Below are 20088 nucleotides of genomic sequence, written 5' to 3' on the forward strand. Positions count from 1 at the left end.
TGATTTATTCCAATTCATTGTGTACCAAAAATGTTCAAAAGATTGAAGCATTCAGGAACAGACACAGTAATATTGGAAACAGAGCAAAAAATTGTCATCATAAAGAGAGATTTTATGTGAGGTATTTACACAAATGATGGGTTGTATAGTTGATGACGGCTTCAGCCAATGGCTCCACTGACAGAATAAAAAGCAAAGGCCATAGAGGTCAACCTTGACGGGTTTCACGACCAAGAGTGAAACATGAAGACACTGAAGAGCCAGTAAAAATGTGAGCTATAGAGTGTTTGAACCATTCTGATAAATCCTTCTCAATGAGTGCTGATGCTATATCCCAGATGACAGAAATGATCAGTCACTGTCTGGAGCTTTGTTCTTTGGCATAGAGTCCAGGACCAGTTTCAGTTCATCAAGGGACAATTCTGCATCTCTGATGGAAGATAGATGGAAGTGTTCAGAAGAACTTTTAAAGGTCTGATTTATATCTTCGGGTTGGGTGCAGAAAACACTGTCTCTCTTTACAACATGTTTGCTCTAGATTCCATCTGTTTGATCGGTAATGCTAATCATTTACTTTGACCTCTCACCAATGAAATAATGAGATTGCCTCGTGCAATGTTTAATGAATTCAGCTCTGTGTTGATGGATGCAACTATAGATATGGCTCGCAGATCTTATAGATGCAAAGATTAGAGTCCAGTTTCACTAGATCTGACTAAATCCGTACTTGAATATCAACTCTGTTGTGAGTTAATACTTCAAATCAACCACATACAGAAGGGAAGAACAGCAGGCAGGAGACCAAGTGATGTTGAATAAAATGAAAATAATTCTGTGAATAATCTCAGTTGTGCTTCAATGCTCAGTTTAGCTTCATCTGACTAGAAACATATTCAATATATATTATTATACCATGCAAGAATGACGCTTTCAAAACATTGTCTTGTGACGTTATCATGAACCTTGAGATGGAGACCACTATACAGCACCCAACATAAGATTCAACAAGATTAAAAATAAGGACAAAATTAAATTTTATAATTGCATAAAACTTAGTAAGGGTTAGTAAATATATAATGGAATTGTAAGACACGATCTGACACTGGGTCCAAGTGGAGGTTGTAGAACCTCGCAAAGGTATTGGGGGTAGCCCAACCTGCAGCTCTGCAGATGTCTGCCAGAGTGAGCTGAGCTAGAATGAGCCAGTCGTCGAGATAGTTGAGGAGGGGAGCTAGGGCAGCCAACGTGACTTTGGTGAAGACACGAGGAGACAGGGCCAGACCGAAGGGCAGGGAAAACTGACATCGGGGCGGTGCACAGCATGATCACGACCCCAGGAATCCAGCCGCCTGGGCAAGCATGGCTGACATGTCTGCGTCCTCTTGGGCGTCAATCCGGTGGGCGGGAGCTCGGAAGAATCCTCCGCGTCTGATGCCAGGGGGTAGCTGTCCGATGCCACGACAGATAGTTCGTCCTCATCCTTCTGAGTCTGCCCGCTGTTGGACGGTCCAGCGCCGCCCACCAAGGACTGGTTAGATGAGCATGGCGGGGCATGGATGTTCTGCGAAGCCGAGGCTGATGGAGCGACATCCATGGGAGTCCCCATATCACCCCCGCTGCTCACTGAAGCGGCAATCGGAGTTGCGGCTACTCCCAAAAGGAACGTAGCCAGCCGTGACCGTAACACCTTCATCAAGTTCTCGCACACAGAACATGACCGGTCGACAAATGCACTCTTGTGCGTACTTGAGTCCCAAGCATGCAATGCATGTGTCGTGCCCGTCCGACTTGAGTGACACATCCAAGCACACAACAGCGAGACATGTCTGAAGACTGCGCAGTCTGTTGGAGGGAATGGAAATTTGCTCTTTTAGACTTCTGTGATTCGCTGCTGAAACACCCAGGGAAACTCCATTGAAAAGAAGGGACCCGAGGCGCTGCTCGCGTCGTAAATCCAGAGTATTAATAACTCTCAAACAGAAAAGCGCTCAGCATTCAGTAATGCCTCGCAGGTTCCAAAGAACAAAAGCTGAACGAATGGGCACGCCGTCTTCCTTTTTACCCGTATGTACGGGGCGGAGACTGGCATGCATTCGCCAAGTTCATTGGCCTTTTTAAATTCCTCTCGGAATTTGGTTCTCAAGTTCAAACCCCATCTGTCGATACAACGTCGAAGTGACCGACAGAAAGGGAAATATGACTAATGAATTAATATACTCGGAGAAACTACTTGGTAAAACTAACATGTTTACAAATGTAGTTAAAAATCTGATAATAACCACAGAACTTCCAGTGCGATGCTTTTGGGTAAATGAAAAGGGAACACAGGTTATTTTTGATACAATTATAAGTGAAAGCTTGCGATCATACATTATTACTTTATTGACAATGGCAAGTCTTTCTTCATATTCTGTAGCTTATTTTGAGTCTAAACAATCAGTTTTGGACAACACGCTTTAAATCTTTACTTTAAAACTTGCAATAAACTTTCCAGACGCTAATTTAAAAAAAAGTGTAATTTATGTGGTGGTGACGTTTGTGTTCTTTAAACTACTTTTGTATTATTTTGTTTTGGTTGTGTTTAGATTGTTCGGGTGTGATCTGACTGATGGGTGTTGTGAAAGTTTGTCTTCATGTCTACAATCATCGACGTCTCTGAGAGAGCTGGACCTGAGTGACAATGATCTGAAGGATTCAGGAGTGAAGCTGATCTCTGATGCTCTCAAGACTCACAACTGTCAGCTACACACACTGAGGTGTTTCTCTCTAGACACTGATTTCACAAGAGCATTATTCTAAGAAAGTGAAGAGTGTGTTGACATGTTGATGTGTGTGTATGCAGGTTATCCGGTTGTATGGTGACAGATGAAGGTTGTTGTTATTTGGCTTCAGCTCTGAGTTCAAACCCGTCACACCTGAGAGAGCTGGATCTGAGCTACAATCACCCACAACACTCAGCACTTCAGCTGCTCTCTGATAGACTCAATGATCCAAACTACACACTCAACACACTCAAGTAGGACACACAACATACACACACCAGCACAATGTCACTTCATTTTTCTGTGTTTAATGTGTGTGTGTGTGTGTGTGTTTGTGTAGTGTGAGTCATGGAGGACAGAGAAGAATTACAGCAGGACCACGCAAGTGTAAGTCTACACACACACACACACACATTTGTGCAACTATCTTTGCGAGGACATACATTGACGCAATGTAATCTCTAGCCCGTCACCCTAACCATCAGAACTAAGTGTCTGACCCTAATCCTTACCCTAACCTTAACCTTATAATCTAAACCCTAAAACCAAGTCTTCGCCCTTAAACAGCCCTTTAAAGAGGTCTCAGGAAGTAAGGACTGGCCAAAATGTCCTCACTCCACTGGTCTAAAACTCAAACTGGTCCTCATAAGGATACAAATACAATCACACACACACAGGTTTGTATTGCTATACTAGTGGGAGTACTTCCATAGATTTTATATCATGCTTGTGATATATTCTATCCCCTAACCCTACACCTACACCTAAACCTAATAATCACACAAGCACTATTTAACTGAATTATGAGCCTTTTTATTTAGTGAGGACCAGTAAAATGTCCTCACAAGTGGGTTCACTGTCTAACTGAGGACATTTGGCCCTCACAAATATAGATAAACCAATATACACCACACACACACACACATATTGATTTAGTGAATGTTGTGTTATAAACGTCTCTTCTTGTGTTCAGATGCCTGTGATGTCACACTGGATCCAAACACAGCAAACACTGAACTCAAACTGTCTGAAGAGAACAGAAAGATCACACGTGTGAGAGAGCGTCAGTCGTATCCTGATCATCCAGACAGATTTGATGGTGTTCCTCAGGTGTTGTGTAGAGAGAGTCTGACTGGACGCTGTTACTGGGAGGCTGAATGGAGCGAATCAGATGTTCTTATATCAGTGTCATATAAAAGCATCAACAGGAAAGGAAAGAGTGACAGTGTGTTTGGACACAATGTAAAATCATGGAGTCTAGAGTGCTCTGATGACGGATTAGCTGCATATCACAATGGTAATGAAACAGTCATAGATGTCTATCCAGATGTGTGTGAGAGAGCAGGAGTGTATGTGGATGAGCCGGCCGGCACTCTGTCCTTCTACAGCGTCTCTGACACACACACACTCACACACTTACACACATTCTACACAACATTCACTGAACCTCTGTATGCTGGATTTGCTGTGTTTGAGACCTCCTCAGTGTCTCTGTGTGACATAAACAGCCTCTATAGAGCCTCATGTTAAAAAGAAGAGAGATACACACATAACCACATGAGTTATTACACATTAATACTGTCAAATCTTTCTGTTCTGGTTGGTTTCATGTGTACATTATAGGGGTTGAACGACCTTAGATTTTTTTAGGTTGACTATTATGGGATAAAAGTCACGTTGACGATAAGTAAAAAAGAGCTAGGAAGTGTTTTGAAACAAGATTTGATGGGTTTGGGCAGTAAGACACTCATGTGTGCAGGCTGTGGTAGAATGGCGGAACTCCAAAATAGCCTCTAAATACAGACATGCTCAAATGTGTTGGTACCCTTACCGCTCATTGAAATAATGCTTCATTCCTCCTGAAGAGTGATGAAATTAAAAGCTATTGTATCATGTATACTTGCATGTCTTTGGTATGTCATAGAAGAAAGCAATGAAGCTGTGGAAGAGATGAATTATTGCTTACTCTACAAAGATATTCTAAAATGGCCTGGACACATTTGTTGATACCCCTTAGAAAAGATAATACATAATTGGATTATAGCGATATTTCAAACTAATTGGTTTCTTTAATTAGTATCACACATGTATCCAATCTTGTAATCAGTCATTCAGCCTATTTGAATGGAGAAAAGTAGTCACTGTGCTGTTTGGTATCATTGTGTGCACCACACTGAACATGAACCAGAGAAAGCAAAGGATGGAGTTGTTTGAGGAGCTCAGAAAGAAAATAATAGACAAGCATGGTAAAGGTAAAGGCTACAAGACCATCTCCAAGCAGCTCGATGTTCCTGTGACAAGTTTAAGGAGAAGTTTAAGGTCCATGGAATTGTAGCCAACCTCCCTGGGTGCGGCTGCAAGAGGAAAATCCACCCCAGATTGAACAGAAGGATAGTGAGAATGGTAGAAGAAGAACCAAATATAACTGCCAAAGAGATGCAAGCTGAACTCCAAGGTGAAGGTACGTCACTTTCTGATCGCACCATCCGTCGCTTTTTGAGCAAAAGTGGGCTCCATGGAAGAAGACCCAGGAGGACTCCACTTTTGAAAGAAAAACATCAAAAAGCCAGACTGGAATTTGCTAAAATTCCTATTGACAAGCCACAATCCTTCTGGGAGAATGTCCTTTGGACAGATGAGTCAAAACTGGAGCTTTTTGGCAAGTCACATCAGCTCTATGTTCACAGACGAACAAATCAAGCTTTGAAAGAAGTGAACACCATACCTACAGTGACACATGGAGGAGGCTCGGTTATGTTTTGGGGCTGCTTTGCTGCATCTGGCACAGGGTGCCTTGAATCTGTGCAGCGCACAATGAAATCTCAAGACTATCAAGGCATTCTGGAGCGAAACGTACTGCCCAGTGTCAGAAAGCTCTGTCTCAGTCGCAGGTCATGGGTCCTCCAACAGGATAATGACCCAAAACACACAGCTAAAATCACCCAAGAATGGATAAGAACAAAACATTGGACTATTCTGAAGTGGCCTTCTATGAGTGCTGATCTGAATCCTATGGAACATCTATGGAAAGAGCTGAAACTTGCAGTCTGGAGAAGGCACCCATCAAACCTGAGACGGCTGGAGCAGTTTGCTCAGGAAGAGTGGGCCAAACTACCTGTTAACAAGTCTCATTGAGAGCTACAGGAAACATTTGCTTGCAGTGATCGCCTCTAAAGGTTGTGCAACAGAATATTAGGTTAGGGGTCCCATCATTTTTGTCCGTGACATTTTCATTTGTTTTATTATTTACAATATTATGTTGAATAAAAAATCAAAAGCAAAGTCTGATTTCTATTAAATATGGAATAAACAATGGTGGATGCCAATTACTTTTGTCAGTTTCAAGTTATTTCAGAGAAAATTGTGCATTCTTTGTTTTTTTGTAGAGAGGTGCCAACAAATTTGAGCACGTCTGTATATATTATGCCTATCTAAAAACAAATAAACTGTTGTTCATCTATTGCACAAGAGCAACAAGAACTAAACTCAATTAAAGGTCGGTGGTAGCGGGCTATGCAGTAAAAGAGCAGCAGGTGGATCTCTACAGCAGCCTAAGGGCCCGTCCACACCGGTACGATAATCGCGCGTTTATCAAAACTGGCCTTCCAATGAGATTGCCGCTTTTGTTCATGTGCCTGGAGCTGCTGAAGTTACAGTAAAACATGACTTTGTGGCGCTAAAGCACAAAACGGTTTTGCCGAGCACACATTGACGAAGAGGAACCAAGATGAATTCTTGAATTCTTCAAGATAACATACTGTATATTATTGTCGGGAGTGTGACAGAATCCGGATGAACCGGGTGGGAATGACATCCGTACCGCGTGCAGGTCCTTGGAACAGTCAGTCGTCTTCTTATAGGTACAGTGTCAAAAAAATCACACGAACCGCGACTAGTCGACATCAAGCTTTAAATGTTGCGCCAGAGCATTAATGTCGACTAATCGATTAGTCTGTGCAACCCCCAGTACATTATGCTTTTTATCTCTATCTGAAACACACAATAGCTGTCAGTAATGAGTAAATATAAAAATCATACGTTTTCCCTAACCCATTTAACTGTATGTAAATATTTGTCACGTCAGACTCTTAGTCAGTAGTTTGTTTCCATCAGAGGCAAAAGTCCTTGTGTGAGTGGAGGAAGATTCTCTGTTTAGTTGTCATTAGTTGGTTGTTTCTCTGTCACTGATGTGTCAGTTCTGTAGGGTTGAAAAAACAACATGAATGTATTGCTGTGTCACAACCCCACTCTCTTCCCAAAGGACACAGATTGTCCTTCTAAAGATCACAGGGGTGCTGATAGAGATCAAGCACTATTGTCCCAGATGTTTGTCTATTGTGGGTCCAGTACACTGGGGCTTAAACCTGATTGGTCAGTTTGAATGTATCATGTTAGGTTTAGTCACATGGTCAAGGAAAGTATCCAAAGGAAATATAAGATATGATCAGGCTCTCTAGGAGCTCTGGCTCTTCTTCTAAACGTTCTCTCTTGTCTCTCACGTACGATCTCATACATTTGAAAACTGATACTTGTGTCATTTATCATTTTATGCATTTACTTTGTAACCATTTGTATACATTGTGTACCATATAATGTAACATCAGTTTGAGGCTGTTATTAAACACTTTCATTTTCAATTGTGCAAACTAGTTTTGTTTTCATGTGAATATTTAAACACTCTGCAATACAATATAGTCATGTTATAGCAACACTCTGACACACATGTAGCTATAATCACTGCGCTTATTTCAGTCGTTGCTATAAGAAGCAGAAGGCTGGAATCTGTTCAGAAATACAGTTTTATACCCACTTGCTGTTAACGTTTCTTGAGTCATTTGGGCGTCCCTATAGCCTGAACCACTATAGTGGAGCAGCCTTACAAAGCCAAGGTTTCTGAAGATGTTTCTGAAACCATTTACAACAACTTCTACAGGGGGGTTGTTTCATTTTTGGGAAACGCATGTAAAACAATAAGAAACGTTCCTAAAATGGCCGGTAGGAAAGGCTAGGTGTTCAGATCAGTGGACATCAGGAAACACAGCCCAGATCTGTGTAAAGCAGAGGAGAAATGACCAACCCAAACATGTGATTCTACTATTATGATTGATGATCCTGCAGTTAAGAGGAATGTGATTCTGAACACTGATGTTGTAAATGGATTACCAGCCAAAGACTGATTCACTTCTTCTCAGACTGGACAAAGCTGAAGGTCTCAATTGGGTGAAAAGCAGAAAGAAATGAACACCACTAATGGAGGAACAACTATAACCTTCCCAGCTACTTTGCACAGGGCAAATTAATAAGTAAAAAGGGGGACTCGTGATTTGCCAGCTGAGGTGGACGAAGTACACAACTTCCTTCTTGAGTGAAAGTACAGATACTCCTGGTCAAATATTACTCCACTACAAGTAAAAGTTGTAAAGACAGATTCTTACTTAAGTAAAAGTACAGAAGTACGTGCTTTTAAAAGTACTCAAGTATTAAAAGTACATTTCCTTTATGTCAGTTGTGCATTGTTTTATTGTCTATACCTTATGCCTCTGAAGCAACCTACTGAATACACTGAGTAGCTCACAGTATCAGTGGTATTAAAGGAGCAGTTCACTTCAAAATTTGCCCCCATTGACTTTCCATAGTAGTTTTTATTCCTACTATGGAAAGTCAATGGGGGCAAATTTTGCAGTGAGCAACTCCTTTAAGAGCTTTATATGTTTACCACATATATGTTTAGTTTAGATATAATCCTGTATGATCATTTAGCCTAATTATCCTCATTAGCCCCCTAGGCATATATGTATTTATGAGGAGTGTTCTTTTATTTTGTATATTCCCTTTACCAGTTTTAGCAGCAATTTACCAGTAAGTAGTAAGGTTCTTGTAAATAGTCAAGTGTAGAAGCCATGTGTTTGTTGGACTTATTACCATTTGTATTACCATAATTTAACTACAAACATAAACTAAATCTAGTATAATAATGAATATAATGAAACTATGGTATGTTTAGTTGCTGTGGTTTTACTAAAGATTATTAATTGGAGTATGGTTCCTATATTTAGAAAATGGTAAATTTGTGGATACTGTGGTTTTAATGCAAATACCATCCCTGCTGAAAAAAAGCAATGAATTTTTGAATTAGAATGAGATTTTTAAATTAAATTCCTCTTTGTAGTGTGTTTTGGGTTTTATTCCAATAGGATTTACCATCCCACCAATAGAATCCATCACATACAAGTAGACAACAAGTATCCATAGTACAATTCCCATTATAACCATTAAATCCATTACATTTTATGTTGTATTTTGGGCAGGGTTCTATTGTTTTTATACAGATATACAGGAATACTTCAACTATAGTTACTTCAGTAAAAACATCATTCATTTTCCAAATCGCTTTAAATTATATAGCAGCAGATCAGAAGTTAACACGCACGTGTAGCTCAAGGTGTATGTGACGCTTATTTACCGTTTAGCCGTTATGCCGATCATTTTCATGACAATGTTTCAACGATCTTTGACTGATCGTAACCCACAGATGATTACACCACACTTGAACATGTGCCTTTTTCGTCTTTTATTGTTCTATTTGTCTTTTTAGAGCACTATCAATGGTGTAGCAGCGCCGTCGTTTACATTAGTTTAGCGGGGAAGATCCCAGAGTTGCCAAATTTGCGTTAAAAAATCTGCCAAATGGCCATTCAAAGCTTGCCGGAAAACCGCGAGCTTAGAAAAACTGAAATACTTGGCAACAATAAAAGGTCCTGGCAGATCGCAAGCCAGATAAATTGCGCACACAGGAAACCCCGCTGCATAGAAACCATTTTCTACTTTTGGACCTTTTTATAAATGTAGTGGAGTAAAAAGTATGATATTTGTCTTTCAAATGTAGTGAAGTTAAAGTACAAGTACTCAGAAAAAATAATACTCAAGTAAAGTACAGATACTCAAAAAGTGTACTTAAGTACAGTACTCAGGTAAATTTACTTCGTTACTGTCCACCACTGTTTGCCAGTAAATGGGTTGATTATTAATTGATATTATTGTACTCGAAATCCATAAAAATGCATCAACAACAAGATAGATTCTTTGTCATCATATATTCAAAATAATTCCTAGCACATCATCACCCAACATAGAAAATGACCCAAATTACACCAGTGTTCACATGTAGCAGTTAGACAAGCCACAAGTTGTATGTGGAGATGAAGGTAGCCTCAGCTGTTTTAATGATAATACAAGTTCTGTCCATAGTCAATATATTCCCAGTAGGTTGCCAATGGAGTAAACTTCCGAAGTAAACTTGTAATCCTACGTCCAGCTATTGAAGTTGATCCCCATAATCCATAAAGTGTAGATTTCGACAATATACTCCTCTGAGGTCAGGTACAAAGTGACTCAAGCATAGTACAATCATTTCCACACACAAAATCCCCTACAAGAAAGGATTAAATAAACAAACATAAGCAAAATAATCTTTCTTAACAAATAACGTTAAAGTCTCTAAAGACATTACATGCAGCAAACTCAGACAAAGATATGAACATTAGACTTACATTTGAGCAGCAAACACAACGTTTCTCAAATGGGATAGACCTATTTCACAGCGTGACTTGTACAAACCGGAAGTAGGGTAAACGCTTGTCCGGTCCATTCACTGCACAGAACAGTTGCGGAGACCAGAAGTTAGGCATGTAGCGCTCCATTTATGCTGATTTGTCTTACATATATCAGACCTTGATAATAAATAAATCGCTCAAAAAACTGTTTTTGTAATGTTTGTTTTCCCTATTTTTACATCTTCCAGTAAACCATGAACAAATCGGACAACATATGCTACTTTTGGTTTTGGTAAATAAAATTAATTCCTGTGAGAAAACAAGCTGAATGAATGAATGAATGGCTGGCAGCAGTGCGGCAGGAAAAAGTTTTCCCCTACTTCCGGTCTCAGTCGCCAATTTGTTAAATACTCTGGCTGCGTCCGAAAGCTTAGGCAGCTGACTTGTTGCCTCGCTGCCTCATGAGTCGAGTTGGGAATCGAAAATCAATTCCAATTTGGAATCGGAATCGAAAGGCTAGGAATCGGATCGGAATGGAAAGGAATAGGAATCGGATACTTGAGATTAAAATTTGAATTCCTCTTATCAATTCCTGTGTGCATATTTTCAGAAAAGTACATGCGTTGCATGATCTGCTGATATCTCAATAAAAGCCCTTATGAAAACCATCGATATTTTTTACTATAGTAAGCATAGTTTAGCTATAGAATTTGGATTAAAGCACAGGAATCACAAATTAACCATAGTTGCATTATAGTAACTGCAGTTTAACCATGATGTAGTTCAACTATGATAATACTATGGGAAAAACTATGGGAATCGATAAGAATCGAAATCGATAAGCAGAATCAGAATTGGAATCGATAAAATTGAAATGATTCCCAACCCTACTCATGAGTGACTTCGGGGGCCGTGTTTCGGCATGAAGGCAGCTCCGAGAAACACATTCGGTCAGCCTTCAGAGGCAGCGTAACAGAATTCTGTTTGAAATATAAACAGAGGGCACCTTTGTGATAACTAATCGAATATGTTAAAACTACAATAGCAATTTCTCACTAGAAATGCAATCCAAAGTTGTAAAAAGATCAAATATAACTTTACACAAAAACTGTGCTCCAGCACAGTTTCTTGTTTCTTGGCTGCCTTTTTATTTCAAACTCAACCCTGCTCGACCAATCACATTCCCTGCACGAGCACAAGCATAGAATTCTGGGACATTGAAGGCAGCAAAGGATACATCCATGCTGCCTTCAAAAATCGACCTAATGGAGGTATCTCAGGAGACAAGAAGTAAAGGAAACATTGGATTCGGACGTGCCTTAATGCCTTCCTACGGCTCTCACTAAATCCTTGGTGTTTCGAGTCTGACGTCATCACGCAACAGTGTTTTTTGGGCGATTTTAACAATCATAGGCAGTTTAGTTGGTTAGAGTAAGGTTAGGGTTAGGGTGTGGGTTAGGGTAAAGGTTTCGTAAGACTTGAAACACCAAGGATTTAGTCAAAACCAACAAGCCACGCCCACGGATCTGACTCGGAACACCAGGATTTAGTGAGAGCCGCCTTCCTACCTTGAAATGCTGCCTCCGAAGGTAGCATTTTAGAGGTCCACGTGGCAGCTTCCTAGCTACTTTCTTTCTACTCCTTTATATGGCCTTAAACGACTCCAGGTTTCCCCCTTGTGGTCTAGGCAACACATTATACAAAATACATTGTGACTGGCAGTGACTGTTACACAACTTCATGTAAAAAGTTGAAAGAGAAGCTTCAAACATATATACGAGAAAAACAGAAGCTAACCCTAGAAGATCGAACTGAACATGAACATGTTCTTATTGCTTTTAGTCAATCCCATCAGTTTGGTCAAGAGATTCTCTTCCATGAGCGAGATCAAGAAGAACAGCAGGTTAAACTGTATCCTGTCCTCCAAGATGATCTCTTGAGTCTGATTGAGGAAGAAATGAAACATCCAGTTATTCTCTCAAAACATCAACACATTTCTAGGCCTGGGGGTCTTAAAGTAACAGGAGTTTTGTAGTCCTACTCTGTCATTGAAATTAATTAAACAAATGAAACGACCCACTCACTGCTGTTTACTCAATAACTTTAGTAGCTTTAATAGGAATTTATGAGATGAATATTGTTTTCGTTTCACAGCTTGTCGTGCAAAAACACAAATTATTATAAATAATAAACAAGGTTATTTGAGAGCTCAAATGTCTGCTCTGCATGTTTTTGAACAATTGTGATCTCATTTACTGTATGTTGTATGTGATGTGTGCCTTATGATCACCATTAATAGGCCTACATACCTTTATGAAACCAATGATTCAATTACTAGAGCATAAAATTGTTTACAAGAGTACAAAATTCATGTGATCATAGTGATCTAGTCACTTTATTTTGCTTTCAAAATGCCACCGCCAATAGGATAATAAAGTGTCTTACTATTTTTTCTTTTAAAATTTTTATTTTATATGATGGTTAAATTCGGTATGTTAAGCTACAGTATGTGTGTACTATAATGGCATAAAACTCATATTGGTTCGGTGGGTTAGAATTATGCCCTGCCCCATTCTTTCGAGTTGTTCCGTGACCTTTCTGAAGTCTACGACAGACACTCTCATCACTTTGTACTTATCAATGTGACGGAAGCTTCCGCTGATGGAGATAATCCTGAATAACATCACGTCACATGAATGTCAGACACACTAAAGAAATAAAAGGCGTTCAGGTGGAGTTTAGTACCTGAATGATCTTCATGGGGTCCGAGCGCTTGCGGAGTTTTTTGGCGATGAATCCCCCCGACTCCTCCATACTCCATAACCTCCAGACTGAGACGCTCCTGACAGATCAACTCTAACAACTGGACAAAGTTCTCATTCACCAGCACGTTCTACACAAACACACACAGAAATCTCACACAGATGGACATCGTTCACATATCTTTACTGCTGAAATATCAATACACGTGAAAGATTGTTTGGTAGTTGTAGATGTAGAGTGTTGGTACGCTGTTGTAAATGACTCACACATATGTTGAGCTCCTCAATGGCACTTTTAGAAGTTTTCTTGATGACATTTATGAGAGTTAAAGCCCCCTCCACCGTCATTGAGTTATACGCCAGCTGAAAAAATACTCCAGTTTATAGAATACGACACAACCAGACTTCACCTCTGATTTTATCACAAACATTCATTTGTATGTCACATGGACGCGTTAAGCGTGCATCTGTAATGAAGAATCTGTTGGAATCGAAATTCCAATAAAGGTCTAAGTAGCTGGAATATCATGGACATGATATGGAGTCGTTATGCTCACAAACACTACAGTATTAAAACTACACAAACTAAAGTTGTTGTAAAGACTGATGTGTATGACAGACAGAGTAGAGATCCGTCAGACGGACCTTCAGCACTCGCAGCATGTCGTTGGCCTCCAGACCCTTACAGAGCATGCTCACACCCTCATCTGTCATGCGGTTGTTGTTCAGGTTCAGATGCACTAATGTGTTGTTGAATTTCAGCGCTTCACCTAAAGCTAAAGCCACTTCATTCCCAAAGCCGTTCCAGGACAGATCCAAATGTTTCAGAGTGCTGTTGACCTGAAAACCAAGTTATCAAAAAGACTTTCTTGCATTATAACAAAATAATAAAACAGAAGAAAAGTCTCAGGTTACGGCTGTAGCCGTGGTTCTCTGAGATAGGGAACGAGACGCTGCATCATGGAATGACTTCATGGGGAAGGCCAGCAGCGCCTGAAATAGAATGTGAAACTAACAGGCCATTTATAAATCTTTTTGGCATTGAGCTGTAACCCCATGTGCTTCACATGGTCGAGGACGACATGTCGTGAGACTGAGCTAACACTAACCAGTCGTCTATTTGGGCCAAGGGCTGAATCCGTGCATTTTGTGAAGGTGCGTGCGTCGGGAGATAGCTAGGCCTAATGGAAGCACTCGATATCGGAAAGCTTTGTCCTCCAAAGCGAACCTGAGAAACTTCCGATGTTGAGGAAGGATGGATATGTTGAGTAAGGATTAATAAGTAGGCATCTCTCAAGTCTAGTATAGTGAACCAGTCTTCATGACAGACAAATGAATTTGTATCTACTCAGAGATTTGTTGAGATGTCTCAGATCTAAAATGGGCCTCAGCCCTCCATCCTTCTTCAGAACTATAAAGTACCAGCTGTAAAACCCTGTCTGATGTGGGGGGAAACATAGTCTATGGCCCCTTTCACTAAGAGAGACAAAACTTCTCTTTCTAGCACCCGAGCTTGTTTGGGGTCCACCTTGGAGGAAAACACCCCACTGAATTTCGGAGGACGGACAGCGAACTGAATCTTGTAAGCCTTCTCTATCATACAGAGAACCAATTGTTTGAGATTTGCTAGCTTTTTCCACTTGTGGAGTAAGTGCACTATAGGAGACATTGACTTTGGGTGCGTGAAGTGCAAGTTCGATGTCCTGCATCAGAGCTTCTTAGCAGAAGCCTTTCGATTTGAAATTACGACCGTTCTCAAATCGGGATTAACCTGCCTGGATGCCTTCTGCGGTCGCTGCCTCGACCCCCAGACTCTCTGCCTGTCTGTGACTACCAGCGCCCGGAGTGTAAGATCTGTTGCTGTCTTCAAGACATTAAGCAGATCGAGTTAGTTTCACATGCTATTTCTGGAGTCTCCCATAGAGTCATTCCATGACGCAGTGTTAAATTCCCTCGAAAGGGAACAGAAGACGTGCTTGAGCTCTGGATGGAGTATGTCGACAAAAAATGAGCTGCAATTCCATTCCAAGCTCAAGTATTAGTCATAGTTCAGTCAAAAATAGAAATGTGTTGTGTTCTTTACTGTACAAATCTTCTTCACTGTTCTACTGAAGAAACAATGTCACCTGTGATATGATGCGTTGCTGTGTTTGTTCACCTTTAATCCGGCACAGAAAGCTACAGCTCCCTTCATTCTCAGACGATTCCAGCTGAGATCAAGAACCTCTAAAACGACATTGTTGGCTGAACAAACATATCTCTCATTATCTTCATTGTGAAGTTTGTCACACGTCACAAGTGTTTTTTTGATATTCTCACCTATCATTTGACCCAGATGTTCTCCTCCTCGAGCGCTGAAGTGATTGTGACTCAGATCCAGCTCCTTGACTCTGTAGTTGCTCTGAAAACACACAGACATCGTGTTTTATTCGCTCACAATGACAAGCTGGAAGATTTGTGTTTAAACTCACCGCAAAAGCGTCTGCGAACCATCTGGCATCATCTTCAGCAAATTTATTCCCTGTTACAGTAAACACCATCATCACAATAAAGCTCACGGTCAGAGCGGATGAGATGTAAAGATGCACAAAATACCTGAAAGTTTTAACGATTTGATGGAAATGTTTTCTAGGAGCATTTTAGCCACACATTCAGCGCCGGCAGACTGCAGGTGATTGTTGGAGAGATCCTGCCAGAAGATGAAAAGTAGATTTGAATGTTTTATAAAGTCTGAGAAGAAAACAAACTGACACACTTACAAGATGTTGGATAGTGAAATTGGCCCTCAGCATCTGGGTGAGATATCTGGCTCCGTCAGCCGACAGACAGTTATCAGCGAGCTGTAGGGTCGTGATGTTCATGTCTGTCTACACACACACAAATACAGTATATAAGAGCACATCAACACCAAAAGTAAAAACAACAACACTCCGTCTCACCACAAGAGCGATGGCCAGAGCTTTCCCTCCCAGAGGACCCAGTCCATGATGATTCATATTAATGGTGTCACAGCCCAGATGTCTGAGAAAGTATGTGACGGGCGCCACACGCACCAGTTTACACGCCTGCAGGTATAATTCTCCAGTAGACGACACATCCTTCACCTCTGACAGAAGAACACAAGTGCACTTCACATATTACAGCACTTGATAAAGAGGATTTGATCCAAACGTTCACGTTACCTCCAGCGTCTGTGTCACATTCATCATCCACCGTCACATGATCTGAATCTTCAATCAAACTGAGAGAATCCAAAGAGAGAAGATTAGCATTCATATCATCACCTCTCATCCTTCAGCTTCACTTATTCAATGTATTTAGTGTTCTTCAGTGCTGTCGGCTCTGTGTTAGGCCGGTTGTGTCTTAGCAACAGGTGAGCATGTGATACTGAACTGAGAGAAACTCATCAAACATGTATGACAGTGAGATGCTCCACTTACTAAAGTCTCTTCAAACGGTTTAGATTTCTTACAATAAAATTGCTTTCGTTTGGTTAATGCTGCTTGATAAAAAAGAATTAAAAGACACACAAGACATGTAAAATGTATGAAAAATGACTACATATGATCAAATAACAGATACTGTAGAATTGTAGTTAAATTTTCGTTCTGTGAACTACTAACAATATTGACCTCAAATTTCAATTTAAAAATATTGTTTCTATTTGCATTTATTTGCAGAAAATGAAAACTGGAAAAAACAGGTGAAAATAATAGAAAATAACAAAAAAGATGCTCTTTATTTTTTCAATACAATTTGTCAAATACTGCAACAACAACAAAAAAACAAGTTCATATTCACTTTTAAGCAATACAACAGTAATATTTCTACATGTTTTTAGGAAAAGTTCAAGATTGATTATTTTTTATGCGATAACCTGGATTGTTCTCTTTTTGGATTTTTTTTATGACTTTATGTCACTCCTGAGGGAAATTCAACAGACACTGGACTGAAATGAGCACAATAGATTAACATCTTGGCATCTGTTCATAAGTCATTTAATGCAGTTTTAGTGGTTACAAAATGTTTTCGGTACTATTTTCACCAGTTACAAAACTCAAATCCTCAAATGTACACTACAGTATTTATTGAAGTTTATGAAATTACCATAGTTAACACTATAGAATACTGTCATATACATTATAAAACAGTGTAGTAATTCCTATAATATACTAGAGTATACCGTTATAATAAATACTGAATGACAATACACAAGTATTGATGTGGAATGTTAATTTGGGGTTTAAATTTGGTTGTACAGCAATACAATGATGGTTTCAAAGTATTGTTTATATTTATTTAATAAATCCAAAGATATTAATGCTCAATTGAATGAATGTGGCCTTCACGTTATCATTGAGTGAACAGTAAAGCTGCGGTACAAAGACACAACAACAGATGGCGGAAATGAGCAATTTAAGTTTGTGGTGTAAAAGTTAGCAAGAAACTAGGCGACGGTAATGAAAATCGAGAAGCTTGTAGTCAGATCAAATAAATAAATTAAGTTTAAAACAGTCTTAGTGCAACGAAGCATTGTTGCGTCATGTGATTACGTAACACTGGCGCGCGCGTTCAAAGATTCTTTTCAGTGGTTTGTTGACAGTCTGAGCGCGAGCGAGGATCACTAACCTTCAGTCAGAGAGACAGACGGTCGACAGTCGTGAAGTTTGACGGGTGAGACATGTTTTCAGCTCCAGTGTTTGAGACAACAGGGCTCCTCAGCGGCACTACTGTGATTACAGACACTCAGTTTGCGTTGAGGAGGATGAATTCGACGACCGGTGGTGGAGTGAACATCATCCGGAGAGATTCTGTGGAGAAAAACACCCCGCCGGGTTAGTGACTCAATTGTTTTAAGTCAAGTAACGTTCATTCTGTTACTGTTCATTTGGAGTGACAAACGACCAGTCAGATTTGCTAAAATGCCTGACTTTTCGAAAAATAATAATACAGTTTGTTGTCGTTAATCCAAATCGGTGTTTTAAAATGGCTTCGATACTAAAAGTGGTACTTTATATCATTCATCTTTTGTCGAAATCTGCAAAAATACAAACAAACGATGTGCTTTACACTCGTTTTGAACATTTTAAAGGTCAATTCCATGCAAAGCTAATCTAACCATGAATAAAACAATTACCGAAGGTTTTTAGTCGCCATACTGATCGATCGCATGTCGATATTTTGTTCAAACTCATGTGAAGTCTCTTTTAATTTATTTTCATTTTTAAAGCACGAGTTTCATATTAAGTGAATTGTCACATCCTTAACGGTCAATATTCCTCTTAAATGTCCACATGAAAATTAAAGTATGATAACTATTTGATGTTTTATGAATCACTTCTCCAGTTGTTGGGTATTAGTGCTTCTGGTTTTGTGTTTAAAATGTTAAAATGTTGTAATTACACACATCCTGTGTGACTGAAACAGTAATAACAGTTAACTTGTCATAATAACATAACTTGTGAATATTTTAATTTGGTTTTCAATGTAGTTTTGACTCTTGAAAAGGGACACCACTTGCCACCGCAAATAAAGAATGGTTAAAATAATTAGGATGAATGAATTATTATCTGTGATTGTTCAAATGTAGCTTGATGCTTCGTTTCTTCACGTCATAAATGTGTTTCTCTCTTTTTTAGTTGAGCATCCGGGAAGAAAAATGAAGAAAGCCATGAACGCTTTCTTCCAGAAATCGTGGCGGGTGATCAGACGTGCCTGTTGCTGCGTCTACGTCGACGTGGAAGACGAGGATTTCTCTGATCCCCAGCCTGGCCCATCTTGGGCAATGGAGGGTCAGAGGTCAGCTGCTCCAGAGCCTGATGACCGGACAGAATCAGCGCCAGTATCAGGCCCATCCAGTCCAGAGAAGGCAGACGCAAAAACAAAACAGGCGGCCGAACCTGAGGCGGCAAAGCCCGAGTCATCTCAAAGAGCTCGAGCTGAATCTGCTTCAGAGTCACCGCCTGTCTCGCGCCCATCTTCCAAGAAAAGCAAAGGCAAAAACAAACAAACGCAAACGCACTAAATCTGTTTCACCTTCAAGTTCAACCCACCCGATCACAGATGAGCCAGCTGTGCCCAAGCAGTCGACCGAGCTTGAGTCTTCGCCCGCTGACACACTTGTGACTGATTTAACCGAGCCTGTTAATGGTGAGTCTGCTTTCATTGTTTCATTCTCAGAGGTATATTTGTATTTTTTTAGATCTGCAAGATGATTTATCCTTTAAATGAAAAATGATGTGGTTACAACACTCTTACTTCATGTAGGGCAGCATCTAATAAAAACTTTGTAATGTGTTTCAGCTCCGTTCGCTTCCCTTTACGATCTGGGAAAAAAGCTGGACAAAAAACGATGCGACCTGTTTGTGGGCACTCGCAAATCTGACAGACAGAGAGTGAGTTTCATTTTTATACACCCATTTTTTTTTTTGAGTCCTAACATACCTGGTGAAACACTTAAGTGAGCATTAAGTTATATTATTCTATTACAATGACACATATATAATATGCGCTGCTATGAATCATCATAAACTGTATCTAATGTGTGTAGTGCCCGCTGAATTGGGAATAGACACTTGGATTTATTGAATGCACACATGATTCTGTATCTTGTCTCTTTGCAGGTCAACATCAAAGTCATACCCAAGTTGCCACACAAGAGATTTGTTCGTATTGTAAGTTGAAAACATCTGAATACATGTACAGTGGGGTCCAAAGTCACATTGAACATCAAGATTTTAGTGAAAATCGTCATTATGACACAATTATTCAGCACTAAGAATGTAATTCTGGAACAACATGGGATATATTTGTCTTTTTGTCACATGATTTGCACTTTCTTAGACTGTGCAAGTAAAACTTAAAAGAGGTAATACAGAAGGTTAGGGTTACAATAAGGTTAACAATAATCCTAAAATAGTGAAACGATAAATCAGAAACCAAACAGAACATTGTCCTGATGTGCGCGGATCACATTCATGAAGATGAAGCGACAGTGTGGAGGTTTGTTTT

General features: G+C 39.9%; 1 protein-coding gene, 1 long non-coding RNA gene and 1 pseudogene across 2 annotated transcripts; 1 reads left to right on the plus strand and 2 right to left on the minus strand.

Moving 5' to 3' along the window:
- The window catches only part of LOC130560069 (NACHT, LRR and PYD domains-containing protein 12-like), a 59880-nt pseudogene extending 52478 nt beyond the window's left edge, over positions 1-7402 (plus strand).
- Positions 7403-8907: 1505 nt separating this feature from the next.
- LOC130560098 (uncharacterized) lies at positions 8908-12307 on the minus strand. Its single transcript, XR_008963653.1, has 3 exons — positions 12113-12307; positions 11884-11998; positions 8908-10191 (listed from the first exon to the last, which is right to left on the minus strand). It is a non-coding gene; the product is annotated as an uncharacterized LOC130560098 (long non-coding RNA).
- Positions 12308-13042: 735 nt separating this feature from the next.
- LOC130560290 (leucine-rich repeat-containing protein 74A) lies at positions 13043-17817 on the minus strand. The gene is given in 12 exon segments (XM_057343978.1): positions 13043-13117; positions 13119-13208; positions 13345-13440; positions 13723-13917; positions 15236-15321; positions 15397-15478; positions 15549-15598; positions 15673-15766; positions 15837-15944; positions 16017-16181; positions 16260-16318; positions 17707-17817. Coding segments are annotated over 11 exon segments (1068 nt in total). The 5' UTR covers positions 16287-16318; positions 17707-17817.
- Between the last annotated feature and the right edge of the window lie 2271 nt (positions 17818-20088).

Source organism: Triplophysa rosa, linkage group LG10 (genome assembly GCF_024868665.1).
Source record: "Triplophysa rosa linkage group LG10, Trosa_1v2, whole genome shotgun sequence".
NCBI lineage: Eukaryota > Metazoa > Chordata > Actinopteri > Cypriniformes > Nemacheilidae > Triplophysa > Triplophysa rosa.